Source organism: Saccostrea cucullata, unplaced genomic scaffold (genome assembly GCF_032062105.1).
Source record: "Saccostrea cucullata isolate Sc308-1 unplaced genomic scaffold, CSIRO_AGI_Scuc_v1 ctg2320, whole genome shotgun sequence".
Classification (NCBI taxonomy): Eukaryota; Metazoa; Mollusca; class Bivalvia; order Ostreida; family Ostreidae; genus Saccostrea; species Saccostrea cuccullata.
In genome coordinates this window covers 203,631-221,236 of record NW_026924929.1, presented here as the reverse complement: position 1 = coordinate 221,236, position 17,606 = coordinate 203,631, and the positions used below count along the sequence as shown (strand labels likewise).

The window sequence follows — 17,606 nt, the reverse complement described above, 5'->3', positions numbered from 1 at the left end:
TGTCACTAGAGCATTTATCTTTCTCATTTGATTATTATTCAACCCTTCCGACAATAGTCTTAATGGATGATAGTAGCTGTATTATTCCAAAGCCAACAAAGCCCCCTGCCAAATGAGTGCCACGAATTTTCATTTTAGGATAGAATTTACAGAATCCAGCTAGTTTACTTAGAATACTTGTGAGAAAGTCTCGACAAACACTGGCTACATTTTCCCAGTGTGAACATGCTTAAAACATTACGCACACGACGCGTAGGTGCGCGCGTGAGAGTAAAATCGACGTAAAAGTTGCCAAGCTCGCGGACCAAATTAGAGCAGAGAATTTCTGTCAATTTTAGGGTGAAAATATTGGTATGATAGTTTGCTGTATAAATATCGGTTTCAGTGATAATACCTTGACAATAACCGAGGTGACATGATCAAAAGCCCTATCTTGATGTGACGTTGTCAACGTCACCGCCATGGTTGGTTGGAAACCTTTTAAGTTACTCTCTGACAACTGAAAAACCCTTTTTTGTTGAAAAGTTTAAAACAAACTGCACAGCAACATCTTGTTGCCTTTTTATTCACTTACGCAATTCAATTACTGGAACCAGTGTAACTTCCGTCAGCCATACCATGATTGCATGAAATTTATACCGATTGCAAATGCGGAAAACGATGTCTACAACTCCAATGCATCGATTAGCACTACAAAATGTTATCATAAAATTGTCATCATCAACATGCACGTGTTTTTGGCTTTTTATCATTTCCCCTACGTGATGCCATACATTTCATGGTTGAGTAGTTTTGACCAGCAATTTTAGCACAAAGTAACAAAAATACATACATGACCAATTTTCTTAATTTTCGGCCACATAGTCATTGATTTTTCGCATATTATGTTCTTATGCGTTTCTTTTTCCTTTCAGTATAGATAGATTTCATGATCCGTAGTTACAAGTCCCTGCCGACAAAGTAGGTAGGAACATTGTCCCTGTTTGTAACTAAAGGCTCATTAACTACCCTATATATATATTGAATTCCGAAACTTCATAAAAATCTTTACAAACAAAGATACATTGCGGGTTCAAGTAAATGTTCAACCAAGCCTCCTTCGTTACTCCTCACTAAGATGTTGACGGTAGTGAAGGAAAAACTTCAAGAGCACTGTGCAACAATGTATTCAGGGTGTGGTGTGAATCAGATGTAGATACTCAAAAATTCCAAAGAACTTTTGGACAATTTGAAATCACAAGATTTTACCAAAACCAAAAGCTTAGAAATTTACGACTTTTCAACTTCATACATTACCATTCCCTAAGATTAATTAAAGTCCAGGCTTTCTGATATCATAGACAGCAGCTTTAAAAAAAATGGAACTCGTAAATATGCTTACCTGGTCATTGATCATTTGCCAAAATTATTTTGTTAAAACACATTCTGATTGCACACACAAGTACTCTGAAGTTGACATCAAGGAGATGTTGAGTTTCTGATTGACAATATCTATGTGGTTTTTAGAGACCAGGTATTCAAACGATCTATTCGTGGAATTCTAATGGGTACCATTTGCGCCCCATTATTATATGAAACCTAAATGCATATTTTTATGAAGCAGAATTTGTACAAAATCTTATGCAGAAAAGAAGAAAACAGTTACTATGGCCTTCAACTCGACATTTAGATGTATCGACGACGTATTGTCAATCAAAATGATAATTTCAATTCCTACGTCGATACGATATATCCTAATGAGCTTGAGATAAAAGATACCACAGAGTTTAACACATCTGTTTCATACTTGGATATTTTACTTGAAAAAGACATAAATGGTAATCTAACAATCAAGCTTTCTGATAAACGTGATGTCTTTAACCTTTCTATCGTCAACTTCCCTCAATTTTGCAGCAATATACTTTCATCACCTGCATACGGAGTGTATAAATCTTTATTGATTCGATACACAAGAGAATGCTCTACTTATGAACATTTCTAAAACGATGTAAATTTTTGGCAAGCAAGTTGATAAAACAAGAATGACAGCAGTCCTGTTTAAAGTCATTATTTTGTATGTTCTATGGTCGATACAATGACCTGTCAACAACTGCAATGCATCATTGAGTTAAATGCTGACTGACGTTTGTCAAACTAATTGTTTGTCCATTATTTATAAACTGAATTGACGACGGATTTTTCAGTTATTTTCCGATCATGACAAGGAGCACACGGTGGGTGTGGCCGGTGAGTAGGGAATACGCATTCCTCCATGGCACCTGATCCCACCTCTGATGGTTCGGATGTCCGTGTTAGCTCTGCTACTATTTTGTATTGTTTTATAGATTTTGATATTGAATACTGTTCGTTATCTCCATATCCTTATAGTAAATGTTATCAAGAAAATAGCAAATCAAAAACAACATTGATAGTGCTGACTAGCGTTTTTCCCACTACCTGTTAGATCATTTTATACACACCAAATTGTCTAATTTTCCCCCTCTTTTGACCATAATGACAAAGCAGCAAACAGTGAATGTGACATGATTACAGGGGATGCTCACTCCTCCATGGCATCTGAGTCCACCTGTGATGTATTAGGGGCCCGAATTGGCTCTGCTTCCGATTTTTATTGCTTTAATGGACTTTAAATTTTGAATGCTTTTCTCTATCTCCATATGTTTTATTCATATTAACAAAATATACACTGAGGAAGACTATGCAATATTTTTTTTCTCCATTCATTTAACAAATAATCAAATGATGAAAAGATATGTCTATTTGACAAATTTTTATGCACTTTTCATAGAAATTTTGAAGATAACGAACACATATCAGCTTTCATACGCAATATTTTAGGTTATCGTATGCAAACAAAACGTCCTAAGCACTAATCCTATCCCCTGGTGTTTCTTAAGGTTCTTACAACCAACATTCATTTTGTTTACATGCTTTACACGATCGATCACTTATCTTCACATTTTGCAAGTGCCGTACAAAAGACAATATCTACCTTTATCTGAAGACTTGATACAAGCTCCCTACTTCCTGAAAAAAGAAGAAAAAAATATAAAATTTGGTTGATAATTTTCAGAATCATTTTTTAAAATGAAATATGAAAATTGTTCTTTTTTGAAAATGAATTACGCAAAAGTTACTTAAAAATGTAGTTTCAATTTGATGACATGTACTATTTAAATTGCCAACCTTATTTAGCGACATAATATGTATACTTCCAAATTTCAACCTCAAAGAATCTATTTGTAGGGGAAAATATTTGAATAAAGCTACTTACGCCTGTGCTTAGCTGTGCCTCTAGTTTTCTACAGAAACACGTGATCCTGTGAATAATTTAGTTCTGCACTTTTAAATGTCTTAGGTAATTAATTGAAAAAGAGAATCATATTTTATTGAATATATACAGAAATATAACGTCACATCATATAGAACGAAAACTAAATATTAATTGAAAGTCAGTACTTTTACAAGGATGATGTTTTCGACGAATGAAAACACATGACAAACGAAAGTCGGACACTGTAAAATATATACTTCCTCCTATTCATTGAGTACATGTACAGAGGGTTACAGATACAGTATTCCAGGGTCTTGTTATTCCACTAAAACGACTCTATGTAGAAGGAGGATTTTCATGCAGTCTTTACAAAATTAAAATAACATATTCCTTTCTTTTCATTCTCGAGTTTCGTCTTAATATCTACGGTGTATGTTTACGTCACCATTGTTTTCAAGGTACAAAGAACTTAGGCCATTTAGAAATGCCAGCAGTTTGTTAATATAACAAATATAAACCTAAAAATCTAATTCCCTTAAAAATCAAATTGATCTGTTTTAGATAAAATGAACACTTGGTAGAAAATATAGCAAATTTTCACAATGTTCCCTAAAACAATATGGATGATCTTCGATTTTTAAAATGGGTTTTAATTACAGTAAGATGTCATTTGGACACCATATCTTCTTGTGCACGTAACTGTTTTATACAAATATTCCGCCGAAATTGAGGGAAAACGTTTTTCTTTGGGGCAATATATGTTTACCAATTACCTTATTACCTTTAACAGTGTAAACATCAGGTGTGTCTATTGAAATATTCCGGAATATCTATTTTTTACCCAATTCTTCCAGCTTTTTTTTTTAAATGTGGTATTTCCTGTTTTGTTTTTCGCATTTGGTAAACAATTTTCTTTTCATTGCAAGTATTGCCTGGTGTGAACATAATATGTGAAAATCTAATATTGGACTTAGATACCACATAACAATGGGAGAATCTATGCACATAATCTGCATAATATCAAACAAATATACATTATCTAATTAATACAAAATAGTCAAGTTATGATTTGTTTAAAACCAGAGTTTTCTCGTCTTCTTCTTCTTCCAATAAGTACTAATCAGAACTTCTGATATAACGTACTGGCGCATGGTGGTGCAAGGAAAACAAGGTGAATTAAAAAATATATATTTACAGTGCAGGTAAAATAGATTGATTGGATTTATGGTCGGGTGGTGTGGCTGGATAGCTTCAATTTGAAGCTATCTAGGGAGATGGAAGAGAGTAGTTCCACACAAGGATACCATCCGGAAAAAAAAAAGATTTTTGGTACACCAGGGTTCTGGCATAAGGAACCAGGAACATTATGCTGTTTCCTCTGGTTGTTGTGGCTGGAAACAGGAGGAGTGGTGGAATGTCAATGAGCTGGTACACTATGCGGTACATCATAACAGCTTTTGCTTGACCACGTCGCTCCTGAAGAGATGTCCATTGCAGCTGTTGTAGCATGTCTGTTACGCTGCTAGTTGTCCTGTAGTTAGATGTTACCATACGGGCAGTTCGTCTTTGGACCATCTCCAATTTGCCAATACTGTCCCTGGTGTAAGGATCCCAGATGGTACTCCCATATTCCAAGATGGGCCTCACTAAGGTCTGATAACATAGGGCCTTTGTTTCTGATGGACACTGGTGTAGATTGCGTCTCAGGAAGGCGAAGGTGGGATTGGCCTTCTTTGCGATGGTGTCAATGTGGTGGTTCCACTTCAGGCCTTGATGAAGGTAGATTCCCAGGTATTTAGCTGTTTCAACTACCTCGAGGACATGACCGTGGATGGCATATGGTACGTTTACCACCTTTCTTTTGTTGGTAACATGTAAGACCTGACATTTTCCAGGATGAAATTCCATCATCCATTCTTTCTCCCATCTCTGAAGTCCATCTAGATCTTTCTGGAGCTGTGCAGCATCATCCTCATTTTTGATGTCTCTGTATAGGGCACAGTCATCTGCGAATAGGCGGACCGTTGAATATTGGATACATGATCTGGAAGGTCGATAATAAAAAGAAGGAATAGAAGTGGTCCAGGACAGTCCCCTGCGGTACTCCAGATTTTACAGCAGCTGTACCTGATGTTTTTCCCTCTAATAGAACCTGTTGGATGCGTCCAGTTAGGAAGTCCTCTATCCATTGCAGATGGCAGCCTCTAATCCCATAATAGCTCAACTTGTACAGGAGGCGTTTGTGGGGGACCTTGTCGAAAGCTTTTGAAAAATCTAGAAGTATGACATCTGTCTGTCCCTTGTTGTCTATGTTTTGGCCAGAGCCTGTACTGTTAACATGATTTGGTTTTCACAAGAGCGGAGTTTCCTGAATCCATGTTGTGCATCATGCAAGATCTTGTTGGTATCTAGATGGCCCATGATGTTACTGACCATGATATGTTCGAGAAGTTTACATGTAACTGAAGTCAAGGACACCTGTCTGTAGTTCTCCGATTTTCTTTGTCCCCTTTCTTATAGTTTGGAACTACATTTGCAGACTTCCAATCAGCTGGTATTGTAACCTGGTTAACTGAAGCCTGGAAGAGTAGTTGGAATACTGGAGTTATCTCGTCTGCAAACTCCCTCAGTAATCTGCATGGGACATTATTAGGACCAGTGGCCTTGTATGGATTTAGGCCGGCAAGGAGTTTCCTAATTCCACCAGACTGATGTTGATAACATTCATGTCCTGGAATAGTGATGGGCCCTGTAGCAACCTCTAATGATAAAATGCCGCTTAATGATACAAATAGCATTAAGCGTTGCAATTGCAACGCCTAATGCCATAAATTATTGCATTAATAGCTGACATTATCAACCGCCAATGCTAAATGGCCGCTTAATGACAGAATTATATCATTAAGCGTCACAAATGCAGTGCACCATCAACGCTTAATGAAACAAGCAAATATCAACATATTCGACGCTTAATGATACACACTAGCGTATCATTAAGCGTTGCAGTTGCAACCCTTAATGATATAAAATTTAGAAATCGCTTGTAATATCTAAGAGAAACACACATCCACCTTTCGTGAACAATGAGATATCACTTGTCAAAATATTTATATATGCCCTTGTGCTATAGAAATGGTAATTATTGAAGTTTTACTGTGTTTTCTATCTAGTCAAGGGAATGTCTTTAAGCCCCGTATGTTTAAGAGACAGACAGTCAGATAGCTGGAAGAAAGAGATTCAAACAAAGGGATAAATAAAATGATATTCAAATCCTTTAAAAGAACAATCTTTTTTACTGAAAATACAGAGGCAAACAAGCAATATTATTATACCTCATTATAAATATTCTACACAACGCGTTATCTGATTGGTTCTAGGTTATCACGTGATCGGGCCGTAAAACTTCATATTAAATTCCCGTCGTCGGCACGCTTTTCATCATATTCCACCTCTTCGGAACACCTAGTGATTTTTCCCGTAATAAAGTTCTCGTTAGTTGAACGAAAACTCCCGAGAGTAGTAGACGTCACAATAGCCTGACGTCACAAACCTTTACGTTAACAATGAAAGAGAATTTGAGAATTTGAGAGCAGTGCCGAATTTGAAAGTTTATGTTTATTTCAAAGGTTTTGCTTGTTTCGGTATAATAAACAATTCATTGCATGAATGTTCGGGAAACATGAAGACTTATTCAGCCAAGAAATATCATATTCCCCTCGGGCGAAGCCCTCGGGGAATATGATTTTCTTGGCTGAATAAGTCTTCATATTTCCCTCACTGTCATGCAATAAATGTATAAAATTCCTTTTAATTTGATACAATGATTTGAATAGTCAACCTTAAATATTTATACATGCATATTATATTTGAATATTTTTATCGTAATTTTGTATTTTAGATTTGATACAGCTTAACACATATTACTGTTAACGTTTCAGATATACGCATCGAGATTTTCACTATTGTATTTTTAATCTGCTTCGTTTCTCCAAATTCCGAAAAAGAGAGACATCAATATTAACAACTTATGTTTAAGGATATATAACAAAGAATACAAGTAATACATAGAATAATATATATTGTGTTGAGAAAAAGGTTCATTTATGCTTTATTTTTGAGCAGTGTTATATGAATACATCACTGTTGCATGATTATTTTAGAATCACTTTTGAATTCTAGTATGTATCAAATTACAATATATATATTGACTCAGGTTGAAGAGGCTGTTTTTTTTTAAATTCCAAATGACGCATATTTCATTTGTAGTTTTTTTTTTCTTTCGATATATAATACTACGTTTACATTTAACTAATATCAAAATGAAATAGATTTCAATTTATAGTTCTTTTAAACGGTACAAGAGAGGCCCTCTCTATTAATACTAGTATTCATCAGAAGTATTTCGCTCACTGCGAATGGGTATTGAAAAGTCGCATGAAAGGTCCAACTATGCTTTACTTGCAGTGGTTAATTCTTTAATGAGCTACAAAATATTCTCGTCTCATGCAACTACAGCCAGAATGGGAGAGGATCGTACATTTTGACCGTGGTTTGCGACGTTCCAACGTTTTCACTATAGCAAATCAAAGTTTCAAAGTTTTTACTTTGCTTCTCTAGTTAATTATATTAAACTATAGTAAACTATATAGTTTTCTATAGTATTTTTTGTTAGGGACATTCCGCGATTTAACGTCAGCCTTGAGTGAAAAAAATGTCTAAATTTCAGACTTATAAGCAGAACCGACTAACAGGCGAGTATAAATGGTACATGCCTACCGAAATAGATCATTATTTACTGATAATTGCAGTGGAGACAGACTGAAATCTTTCTAGTTAGCTAGGAATAGAATTAACCACTTTTGAATGATATAAGAAATTATTGTTTCTTATTATTCCAAACATAAAGTGCAATGCTTTGCCATGCTTGATTTTTCGAGGTGACGTAAGTCAGCCTCGATAGCTGCTCTATATCTTAATGGCGAACCCCTGTGATCACTACCATTTGCATTTTCTTATTGATCTTCGCTCTTCGGAATAAATCAGTAATCTTGTTGTTAATATATGATACCTTAGAAGGCAAGGATCAAATCAGAGATATGCTGCTAATATGTAAACAATAGCACTTGCAAGATTGATTGGAAAAATTAAAACGTTAATTTTTATCAGTTTTCTGAGAAATATAGTCCTCTGATTATACATGTATTAAAACCAGAATTTCAGTCACAAAACAAAGTCTTCAATGTATTCAATTTAATTTCCAAGCAGTAAGTAGTGTTTTTTGGATTTACATATAATAAATATAAGTTCCTGAGTGGGAATAAGATATGAAGTATCCCTACGCTCTGAACTATTTAACTGGCTGGAGTAGATATCGTGACCTACATGTATGTGTATTGAACGTCGATTGCAGACAAGTGAGAGAACAGAACAGTATACACTAAAACAAAACAGAAGGAAGAGTTGTTCTGTTTGAATTGAAACATGCAATTAAATAAATTTGAGGTTAACATAGAGGCGTCTGAGGCGCAAAAGTCCCCACTGAGCTCCAAAATTCACCGTAAATTATTACAAAAACGAAGTTAATTTCGCAAATCACCGTAAATTATCACAAAAGCGAAGTTATGTCAACTATTCTGTTTCTGAATTCATTAAAAAAAAACTAATTAGAACGCAAAACATCGTCCCGATCTTATAAATCTGATTGTTGCTATCATTGTACCTATTTCGGTGCATGCTAATAACGTCATCGAATACTCGGTCGGAACTCCTCTAGAATTTAGGATTCTGCATATGAAAAATTACATTGCTACAAGTTATACACAACAAGACGCAACGTTAACACAGCTAAATATCTATCGATGTCACACCGAAGGTAGATCGTTTCTATTGTTAAAATGATTGTATTATGCTGTAGATAGAGACATGCACTAAAGACACTACAGTAAAATCACCCTAATTCCCCTAATCTACTATTTGGAAATTTTAAAAGGCATAATTTAAACGTTTCTTTAAAATGTCAAACTGGGCTTGCTCTTTGCAAAAAAAAAAATACTAAAGAGAGGGCTTTTGATTGCATTAGACACTAGCTGCATCAATGATAAATGCTGTCTCCTTCTTCCGGGCACTTTTGATCTAATTACTTTTGCCTATAAATAATAACTTAACTTGAACATGTATTTGTAGAAAAGTGAGACCGAGATCAAGAGTGAGCTCATCTAAGTTTTATGGCCCCAGAGCCTGCATGCTGCAATTTAAAAAATATATGACACGTTCATTATTTTCTTTTTGAAACAAAGTTCATGAAAAGTTTTACCATGGGGGTTTCTTTAATACGTTTGCATATTGAAGTGGACCCTGGTGACAAAGGAAGGATACATTGGACAAAATGATACTAGCAGGTTACTCATTCTATTTAGTGGCTTCTTGTAAACCCAGTGTGTGCACTTTATTGTTAATGCCATTAAATATGTTCATCCTTATTACTGTGTAACTACTCTTCCAAAAAATATTTTGACAGACCGGAGAGCTACAGTGCCATCCCTTGAAAAAAAACTGTATATTTGTTGCGCACTAAAGATTGTGCTTAGTTCTGGAATAGTTCCTCCAAATTCTTACCTCAATTGAAAAAAAGATACATTTTTTAAAAATTCCTTACTCCTCTGCGAAGTACTCTCGTTGTTGACATCTGCACGAAGTGCGTTGGACGGAATTATCTTGCAAACCAAAATTGCAGTATAAATAGGCGATATGTTGAAGGAATACTCAAGTATGTTAGGAACACACGGTTAGTAATATTTTGAGATGACAGATTAAAAACACGGTAAAATTCTAGTAAATCGAGAAACCGCGCATATCTGTGTGTGCAATAAAAAGTTCTCTTTCAATTAGTGGGACTGTAGCTGTGATTTTTTTTTTCGAAGAGCTACAGATCAGCAGCTACTGTGTAACAAGAAACAAATGAAAATATAATTTCAAGAGAAATGCGAGATATTTTCCTCTTATGGTGACGGGTACTTAAGGATAACTATAGTTCAAATTTTATACATCAAATTAGTTACAAAATGCATAGTCGTGTTGCTCACTCTTTTCTTTACAGTGATTTTCATTGGGGTTTCTCCTAGATTAAATGTTTTTGCATATGCTAGTTACATGTATTTGGGGGTGAATTTCACATTTTACTGGAAGACGTCACCTCGATTCAGTACTTTCAGTACTTTGATTGGTATTTAAGGCATGGCATTCTTGGCGCTACATGATTAGATGTTAAATTGATTCCACTTGGTCACTAGCTCATCTGATTCTATACATATAGAGTAGGACAAATGCAGGATAAGAAGAGACTAAAATACAAAACATATTATTAAGGAAATTTGTCGTATGACCTTAATGTCCAGGAAAAAGGTAATGTCCTTGACCTGACATTGCCTCTAATATTAAACGGTCAAATTTAATCTCACTGATACCAGCACTTAGTGATATTGTTCTCTTGATTCTGTGAAAATTTCATTAATTTTTAAATACAAAAAATGTGAGAAGAATCCTACCTTACCCAACATAAAATATTTATTAATGTAAATAACCCTTACCCCATCCCATCCCGACGCTTACAAACATACTTTGTCTCATTACTTCTCCTTGAATTGAAAACTTCCATTACACTACAGCGTAGTTTGATCGGCTTTTTTTTTTGTTTTTTTGTTGAGAAAGTCAGTGATGTTACATTGGACGACAAACTGAAATTTAGAGTTTTTTTTCACGGCTGGGATAAAAACAAAACGAACATATCCTTAAAAACATACTACAGTTATCTATAGTACTAAAGTACCAAAGTAAACATTTAGAAAATTAAAATTACTATTAATAGTGAAAACTTAGGAACTTTGATTTGATATAGTAAAAACTTTAAAACTTTGATTTACTACAGTGAAAACTTTGGAACTTAATTAACAATAGTAAAGACTTTGAAACTTTGATGTAATTATGTTTTGATTCCTATTCTCAATATTTCATTATATTTTAAGGTTAAGATTCAGAAAAAGGGTTCCAACATTTTTTTAGGAACAGGACCATTTCTCTAAAAGAATAATGAACAAGAAATGAATACTAGTACATGCATTAATAGAGAGGGTCTCTATTGTACCGAAAAAAGAACTATTCATTTAAAAATCGATTTCATATAATATTAGTCAGATGTAAACTTAGTCTTATATATCGCAAGAAAAGATATATCTCTGTCGAGACTGTAGCTCTGTTCGTTTGTACTTACTTATAATAAAGGAAGAAAAAAGTAGCAGTTGGGGCTTAAAACTTAACAAAAGCAATAAATAGAATGATGGTCCTTTATTAAGTCTATTTTTGTGGCAAGATTGCAATAAAACTACAACTTTAGTAATAGCTTTCAATAAAATTTTACAGAGTTTTCAATTTTAGGTACCATGGCAACATCAATCAACAAAATCAAAAACACAAAGTATGCCAGTATATAGTCTACTTGCATGCCAAATTATATTACAATCTGACTAAAACTGTAGGAGGATTAGCATTTTGAAAGTATTTCACAGAAATTTCTATTTTAGTAACCATGTCAACACCGTTCATCGAAATCAAAAACAGATATCTTTAAGTGTGGTCTACATGTGAGCTAAGTTATTTGGTAATCAGACAAAAATGTTGGATAAGTAGCATTTTATTATATTATTTCTATTTTTAGTAAAGGCAACACCGTTCACAGAAATCAAAAACCGATACAGAAAATAAGTATCTTAGTGTAGTCTACTTGTGTGCCAAGTTATATTGAAATCAGACCAAAACTGCAGGAGGAGTAGCATTTTGAAAAAATGTTTACTGACAGACAGGCGAATATACTACAAAATGAAGTATGCGTCATTTAGAATTAAAAAAAAATCAGCTTCATCAACTTCATTCGACATGATTTTTATAATTTGATAATTATATGTAATTATGTACCAGTTTTCAAAATTGATTCTAAAATAATCATGCCTCAGTAATGTATTCAAGTAAAACTAATAACAAAGGACAAGAAAACATTGATGTAACCATCAATTGTCGCCCGGGAAATATATAAAGTAAACAATGGAAATGAGTCTTGATCATCAAACTGCTTCGATATGTGTGAAAAAGGCATGCGTCTAAATGATGGAGACGATAGTTGCGAATATTTTGAAAACTTAAAGTCGGATAAATATCAAACAAAAACGATACCATTCAAACTTCAATTCCTCGAGTAAATGTTGGCTGCATAAAATATAAATTGAGCATAGAAACATGCATCACCTATATTCAAAAATGTATTTAATTTTCAATCTTAGAATATAAAAACACGAATTGTGCAGAGTACGTTTTTATGCGAGAAGTAAAATTCAATGTTCTAAAAAAAGGGACCTGTCGTTTTTTCGATAGTAAATGATAAGCAACTTTATATATTAAATATTAAAAACATATATATTTTTAAAGATTCATTTAATGGAGGTAAATATGTTATGTATCTCGTTATTTATAAAGGGAAAGAACATCCTGACTAACAATCTTTTCAATGTTTAGAAAACCTTTAATTCTCAATAACTACTCCCACCCCAATCCCCATACACCAACAATTAAACTTATAGAGCAGCCCGGTCCTCCGGGCTGCATTAAATGAACCTTTTTCTCAAAAAAAAATATTATTCAATGTATTGCATTCATTTGTATTCTTTGTGTTTTATATATTTAAACATTAATTATCAATATTGATGTCTCTCCTTTTGAAAATTTGGAGATTCGAAGCAGATTAAAAATACAATTATAGTGAAAATTATATATTTATTTCTCGATACGTACATGCGTATCTGAAACGTTAACAATGACATGTGTTAAGCTGTATCAAATCTAAGATACAAAGTTTGGAATATTTAAATATATTCTTTTTATTTTATATATTTTAAGTTGAGTATTAAAATCATTGTATCAAATTAAAAGGAATTTTATTGCTTGTTTGCTTCTGTATTTTCAGTAACAAAAAGATTGTTCTTTTAAAGGATTTGAATATCATTTTATTTATCCCTTTAATTGTACATCTTTCTTCCAGCTATCTGACTGTCTGTCTCTTAAACATACGGGGCTTAAAGACATTCCCTTGACTAGATAGAAAACACAGTAAAACTTCAATAATTACCATTTCTATAGCACAAGGGCATATATAAATATTTTGAAAAGTGATATCTCATTGTTCAGGAAAGGTGGATGTGTGTTTCTCTTAGATATTACAAGCGATTTCTAAATTTTATATCATTAAGGGTTGCAACTGCAACGCTTAATGATACACTAGTGTGTATCATTAAGCGTCGAATATGTCGATATTTGTTTGTTTCATTAAGCGTTGATGTTGCACTGCATTTGTGACGCTTAATGATATAATTCTGTCATTAAGCGGCGATTTAGCATAAGCGGTTGATAATGTCAGCTATTAATGCAATAATTTATGGCATTAGGCGTTGCAATTGCAACGCTTAATGCTATTTGTATCATTAAGCGGCGTTTTATCATTAGAGGTTGCTACAGGGCCCTTATCAGGAATGTTGTCGATTTTCTCCTCTTTGATGAAAACTGAGAAGAATTGCCCATTCAGGATATTTGCTTTCTTCTCACTGTCTGATATTAATACTCCATGCTTATCATTGAGTGATGAAACTCCTGATGCCTCTGTTCTTTTTCCTTTAATGAAACTCCAAAACCGCTTAGGGTTTGAAGATGCGTCAGGTCTGATGATGTTCTTGATATACTCATTATAAGCACTCTGGCAGGTGTTTTTAGCCTCTTTCTTTGGTCTTTGATATCTATCATTATCTTTTTTCTTCCCTGTTTTTCTAGCCTTTCTAAAACTTCTGTTCTTCTGTCTACTTATCCTCTTTACAGCATTGTTAACCCACGGTTGGCTATAGCGGGTAAAAGTAAGTTTAGAGGGAATGTGATCCTCCTGGATGTAAAGAAGGCTGGTCTTAATGGAGTTCCAGAAAATTATCACGGAATTCTCTCAATTCATGCTGATGGTACATAGGTCAGCTCTTTTCCATAAGTAGATTTTACGTGGTGTTGGTTTTACACGTTTAGGAGAGACACTAGATATGACATGGACGATATCATGATCAGCTAACCCTGGGTCAGTTTCACATCTACTCACTAAGGATGGCCTGTTAGTCAAGAAGAGGTCCAGAGTTGATGAATGGCGTGTTGGAAAGTCAACCATCTGGTCTAAACTACAGTTGAGTGTGCACTTTAAGAAGCGATGGTTAATAGTAGATAAGCACTGATTTCCATTTATAGACTGTATTGACCAATCTATGTCGGGTAGGTTAGAGTCACCTCCAAACCATAGCACTGACCTCTTGTGTTGAAATAATAAACTGTCTAATTGGTTGTACATTTCCTCCATATACTCAGGTGATGAACTTAGTGGTCTATAAAGTGCCCCAACAAGAACTGTTATTGTTTAAGTTATTAAACTTTAATCATAACTTTCTATGATCGTATCCTTTATCTCTGTTAAATAGAAAAGTCTTTGTGCATAGTATTCTCTACAATCCGTTAGCATCTTTAATCTTTATAAATGTGCTTACTTCCAATTTATCATCATAACTAAAAAAAAGTTTTTGGCAAAATTCAACCCCCCCCCCCCAATAATCAACAACAAGAGGCTTTTCTTTTTTCATATTTTTTTTTTCAACTTTTTTTCCAAATATGTATTTTCGACAACTAGGGGTCAGCATTATTCCTATCATCTTACAGACATTTATGGAAAATAGCATAAAAAATACTGTCAGTAAACTGCCAAGGCCTGGGGGATACACATTAAAGAAGTGATGTTTTCAAAAATCTGAAAGCTAAGAAATATAATGTTTCTTTTCTTCAAGATACACATTTTGTGGAAAAAGATGAGGACATGATAAGAACACAGTGGGGGTATAAAGCTTTTTTTTAGTTCTTTTAAATCCAGTTCAAGAGGAGTTGCTATCTTATTTAATAATAATTGTGAAGTAAAAATATGCAACGAGTTGCAAGGATAATGAGGGAAATTATCTTATTTTACATGTCCTCATTGAAGACTTACCTTTTTAACTGATAGATATATACGGTCCAAATTATGATAGACCCATTTTTTTTAGTTTACTTAATAAAACAGAGGAGATAATTTGTTCTCAACACATTGTTATTGCAGGTGACTTCAATTTAGTTTTTGATAAAGAGCTAGATTCAATTAAGTACAAAAATTTTAAAAAATCCAAAATCACGACTTAAAGTTTTAAAATTTATGGATGCTTTAAACCCAAATGATGTATATGTTGAAAATAACCCAAACTTTAAGAGATTTACATGGAGACGAAAAAACCCAATTAAAGGTCAAATATCAAGGAAATAGATACACTTGTAAATAATATATGTTGTAAACAATGGTTCAAAAAAAGGAATAAAAATAGGCATAAGATATTTAACTGCGGAAAATTGAATTTATGTGATGTTTCTTATTCACCAGGACCAGGACTTTAACAGTGTGAAAAAGTATAGAATTCTCTTTTCTTTACTTATCATAGCCGTTTGAACCGGGTACACGGCGATCTTTTTAATGTTAAGTATACTATACGATGAATGGAACGACAGAAATTACGTCATCGTTGGATAAATATCATCCGTGGGAATCCGAAGATGTAGCTATCACAGGTGCTTTGAACCCCCCTCCCCCCTCCTCGGTTATTCCGTGACCCAGTGTTTTTTTTTTTTACTTAAAAAAAATTTTCTATGATATATTCATAATGTATTACAACCACAGAATCCAAAATTTAAGGGGAAAGAAGGCTAGTTTAAGCCTTTTATAAATTCATATATACCCTCTGATACTATTGGCTGTAATATATTTTGGATTCACTTTATTTTCAACTTGTTAGAGTAGTCGCAAAAAGATCCAAAATAGGGCGTTAAGTCCACCCATTCTTTAATAACTCTTTGTTAACTGATAAGCAATTTGTTAAAAAAAAGATAAAATGTAATATTGAAGAGGTCAAAGTTCAGTATGTCTGCCCTCTTTACAATATGGAAAGACTTAGCTGTCTAGAAAATGATGATATTCAATTTACTATTAGTGATCAACTTTTTCTTGATATTTTACTGATGGAAATAAGAGGAAAGTCAATCTCTTATTCCACTTACAAAAAGAAAGAAACAAATGAAAGAGAAAAAACAACTAGAAAAAGAAATATTTGAATCTGACCCAATTTCATCGTATCTCTTTTTGTTATAATAAATGTGCAGAAATACTTAGAATTCTTATTCGAAATAATAAAGACATTAAAGGCATAACAATCGAAGGCGAAGAATATAAACTTCAAAATATGCTGATGATACATCCCTTATTTCAGATGGTTCACCTACCTCAATAAATGGATGATATTTTACGAGAACTCGATTATTTTGCAAATATTTCAGGTTTAAAAATTAACTTCTTAAAAACAAAAATGGTTTGGATTAGAAGTAAGAAATATTCAAAGGAAGTTTTTCACCATTCTCGGTAGATGCTTGATTGGGATAATTCAAATTTTGATCTGCTAGGAGTAAAATTTTCAGTTAATCTGGAGGAAACGCTTGAATTAAATTACATGTCAAAATTAAATGAAATAAAAAAACTGCTATGCAGTTGGAGTATGAGAAAACTTACCCAAATTGGTAGATTAACAGTAATTAAAACTCTTATAATACCAAAACTAAATCATCTGATTCTTACACTACCAAATCCTAAACCCGAATTTCTAAAAATGTTTGAGACAGAGTTGTTTCACTTTTTATGGAATAGTAAAATACATAAGATAAAGAAAAATGTTATAATTCAGGACTATAAATATGGAGGGTTGAAAATGGTAGATTACACAGAATTTATTTCTGCACTTAAATCAAGTTGGGTTAGAAGACTCATTCACTCAGATACTAAATGGGTAAAGTTGTTTAAAGCTGAACTAAGAACAGACATTGAAAGCATGTGGATAAGGGGCTCAAATTACATTCTAATTTAGCGAAGAATTTAACAAACAATTTTTGGAAAGAGGTCCTTAATTCCTGGGTAAGACTTATAAATATAAACCAAGAAAACAAACATGTGCTATTAGAACATATATGGAATAACCCACACATAATGATTAACAGAAAATCTTTGTTCTGGAAAAGCTATTTTATAAAGGCTTTGTCTTTTTAAATGACCTTTTTGATAATGATGGTAACTTTTTAGGCTTTGATACCAAAGTAAACTTAAAAGTGAAAACAAATTTTGTTGAATATAATGGTCTAAAGAGGG

The 17,606-nt window shown here is 33.5% G+C and overlaps 1 protein-coding gene across 1 annotated transcript; it reads right to left on the bottom strand.

Annotated features, from left to right (window-relative positions):
- Positions 1-4,540: 4,540 nt before the first annotated feature.
- On the bottom strand, positions 4,541-14,516 carry LOC134267643 (uncharacterized). The gene is made up of 5 exons (XM_062749851.1): positions 14,451-14,516; positions 13,830-14,246; positions 5,753-6,033; positions 5,402-5,604; positions 4,541-5,280 (listed from the first exon to the last, which is right to left on the bottom strand). The coding sequence occupies exons 1-5, from the start codon at positions 14,514-14,516 to the stop codon at positions 4,541-4,543; spliced, it is 1,707 nt and encodes a 568-aa protein (XP_062605835.1).
- Between the last annotated feature and the right edge of the window lie 3,090 nt (positions 14,517-17,606).

Coding starts and splice junctions, on each gene's coding strand:
- LOC134267643 (XM_062749851.1), bottom strand. CDS start 14,516: ATGGTTGACTTTCCAACACGCCATTCATCAACTCTGGACCTCTTCTTG. Junction 6,034..13,829: donor ACATTCCTGATAAGGGCCCT/GTAGCAACCTCT, acceptor TTATCATTAGAG/GTTGCTACAGGGCCCATCAC. Junction 5,281..5,401: donor ATTAGAGGGAAAAACATCAG/GTACAGCTGCTG, acceptor GCCTATTCGCAG/ATGACTGTGCCCTATACAGA.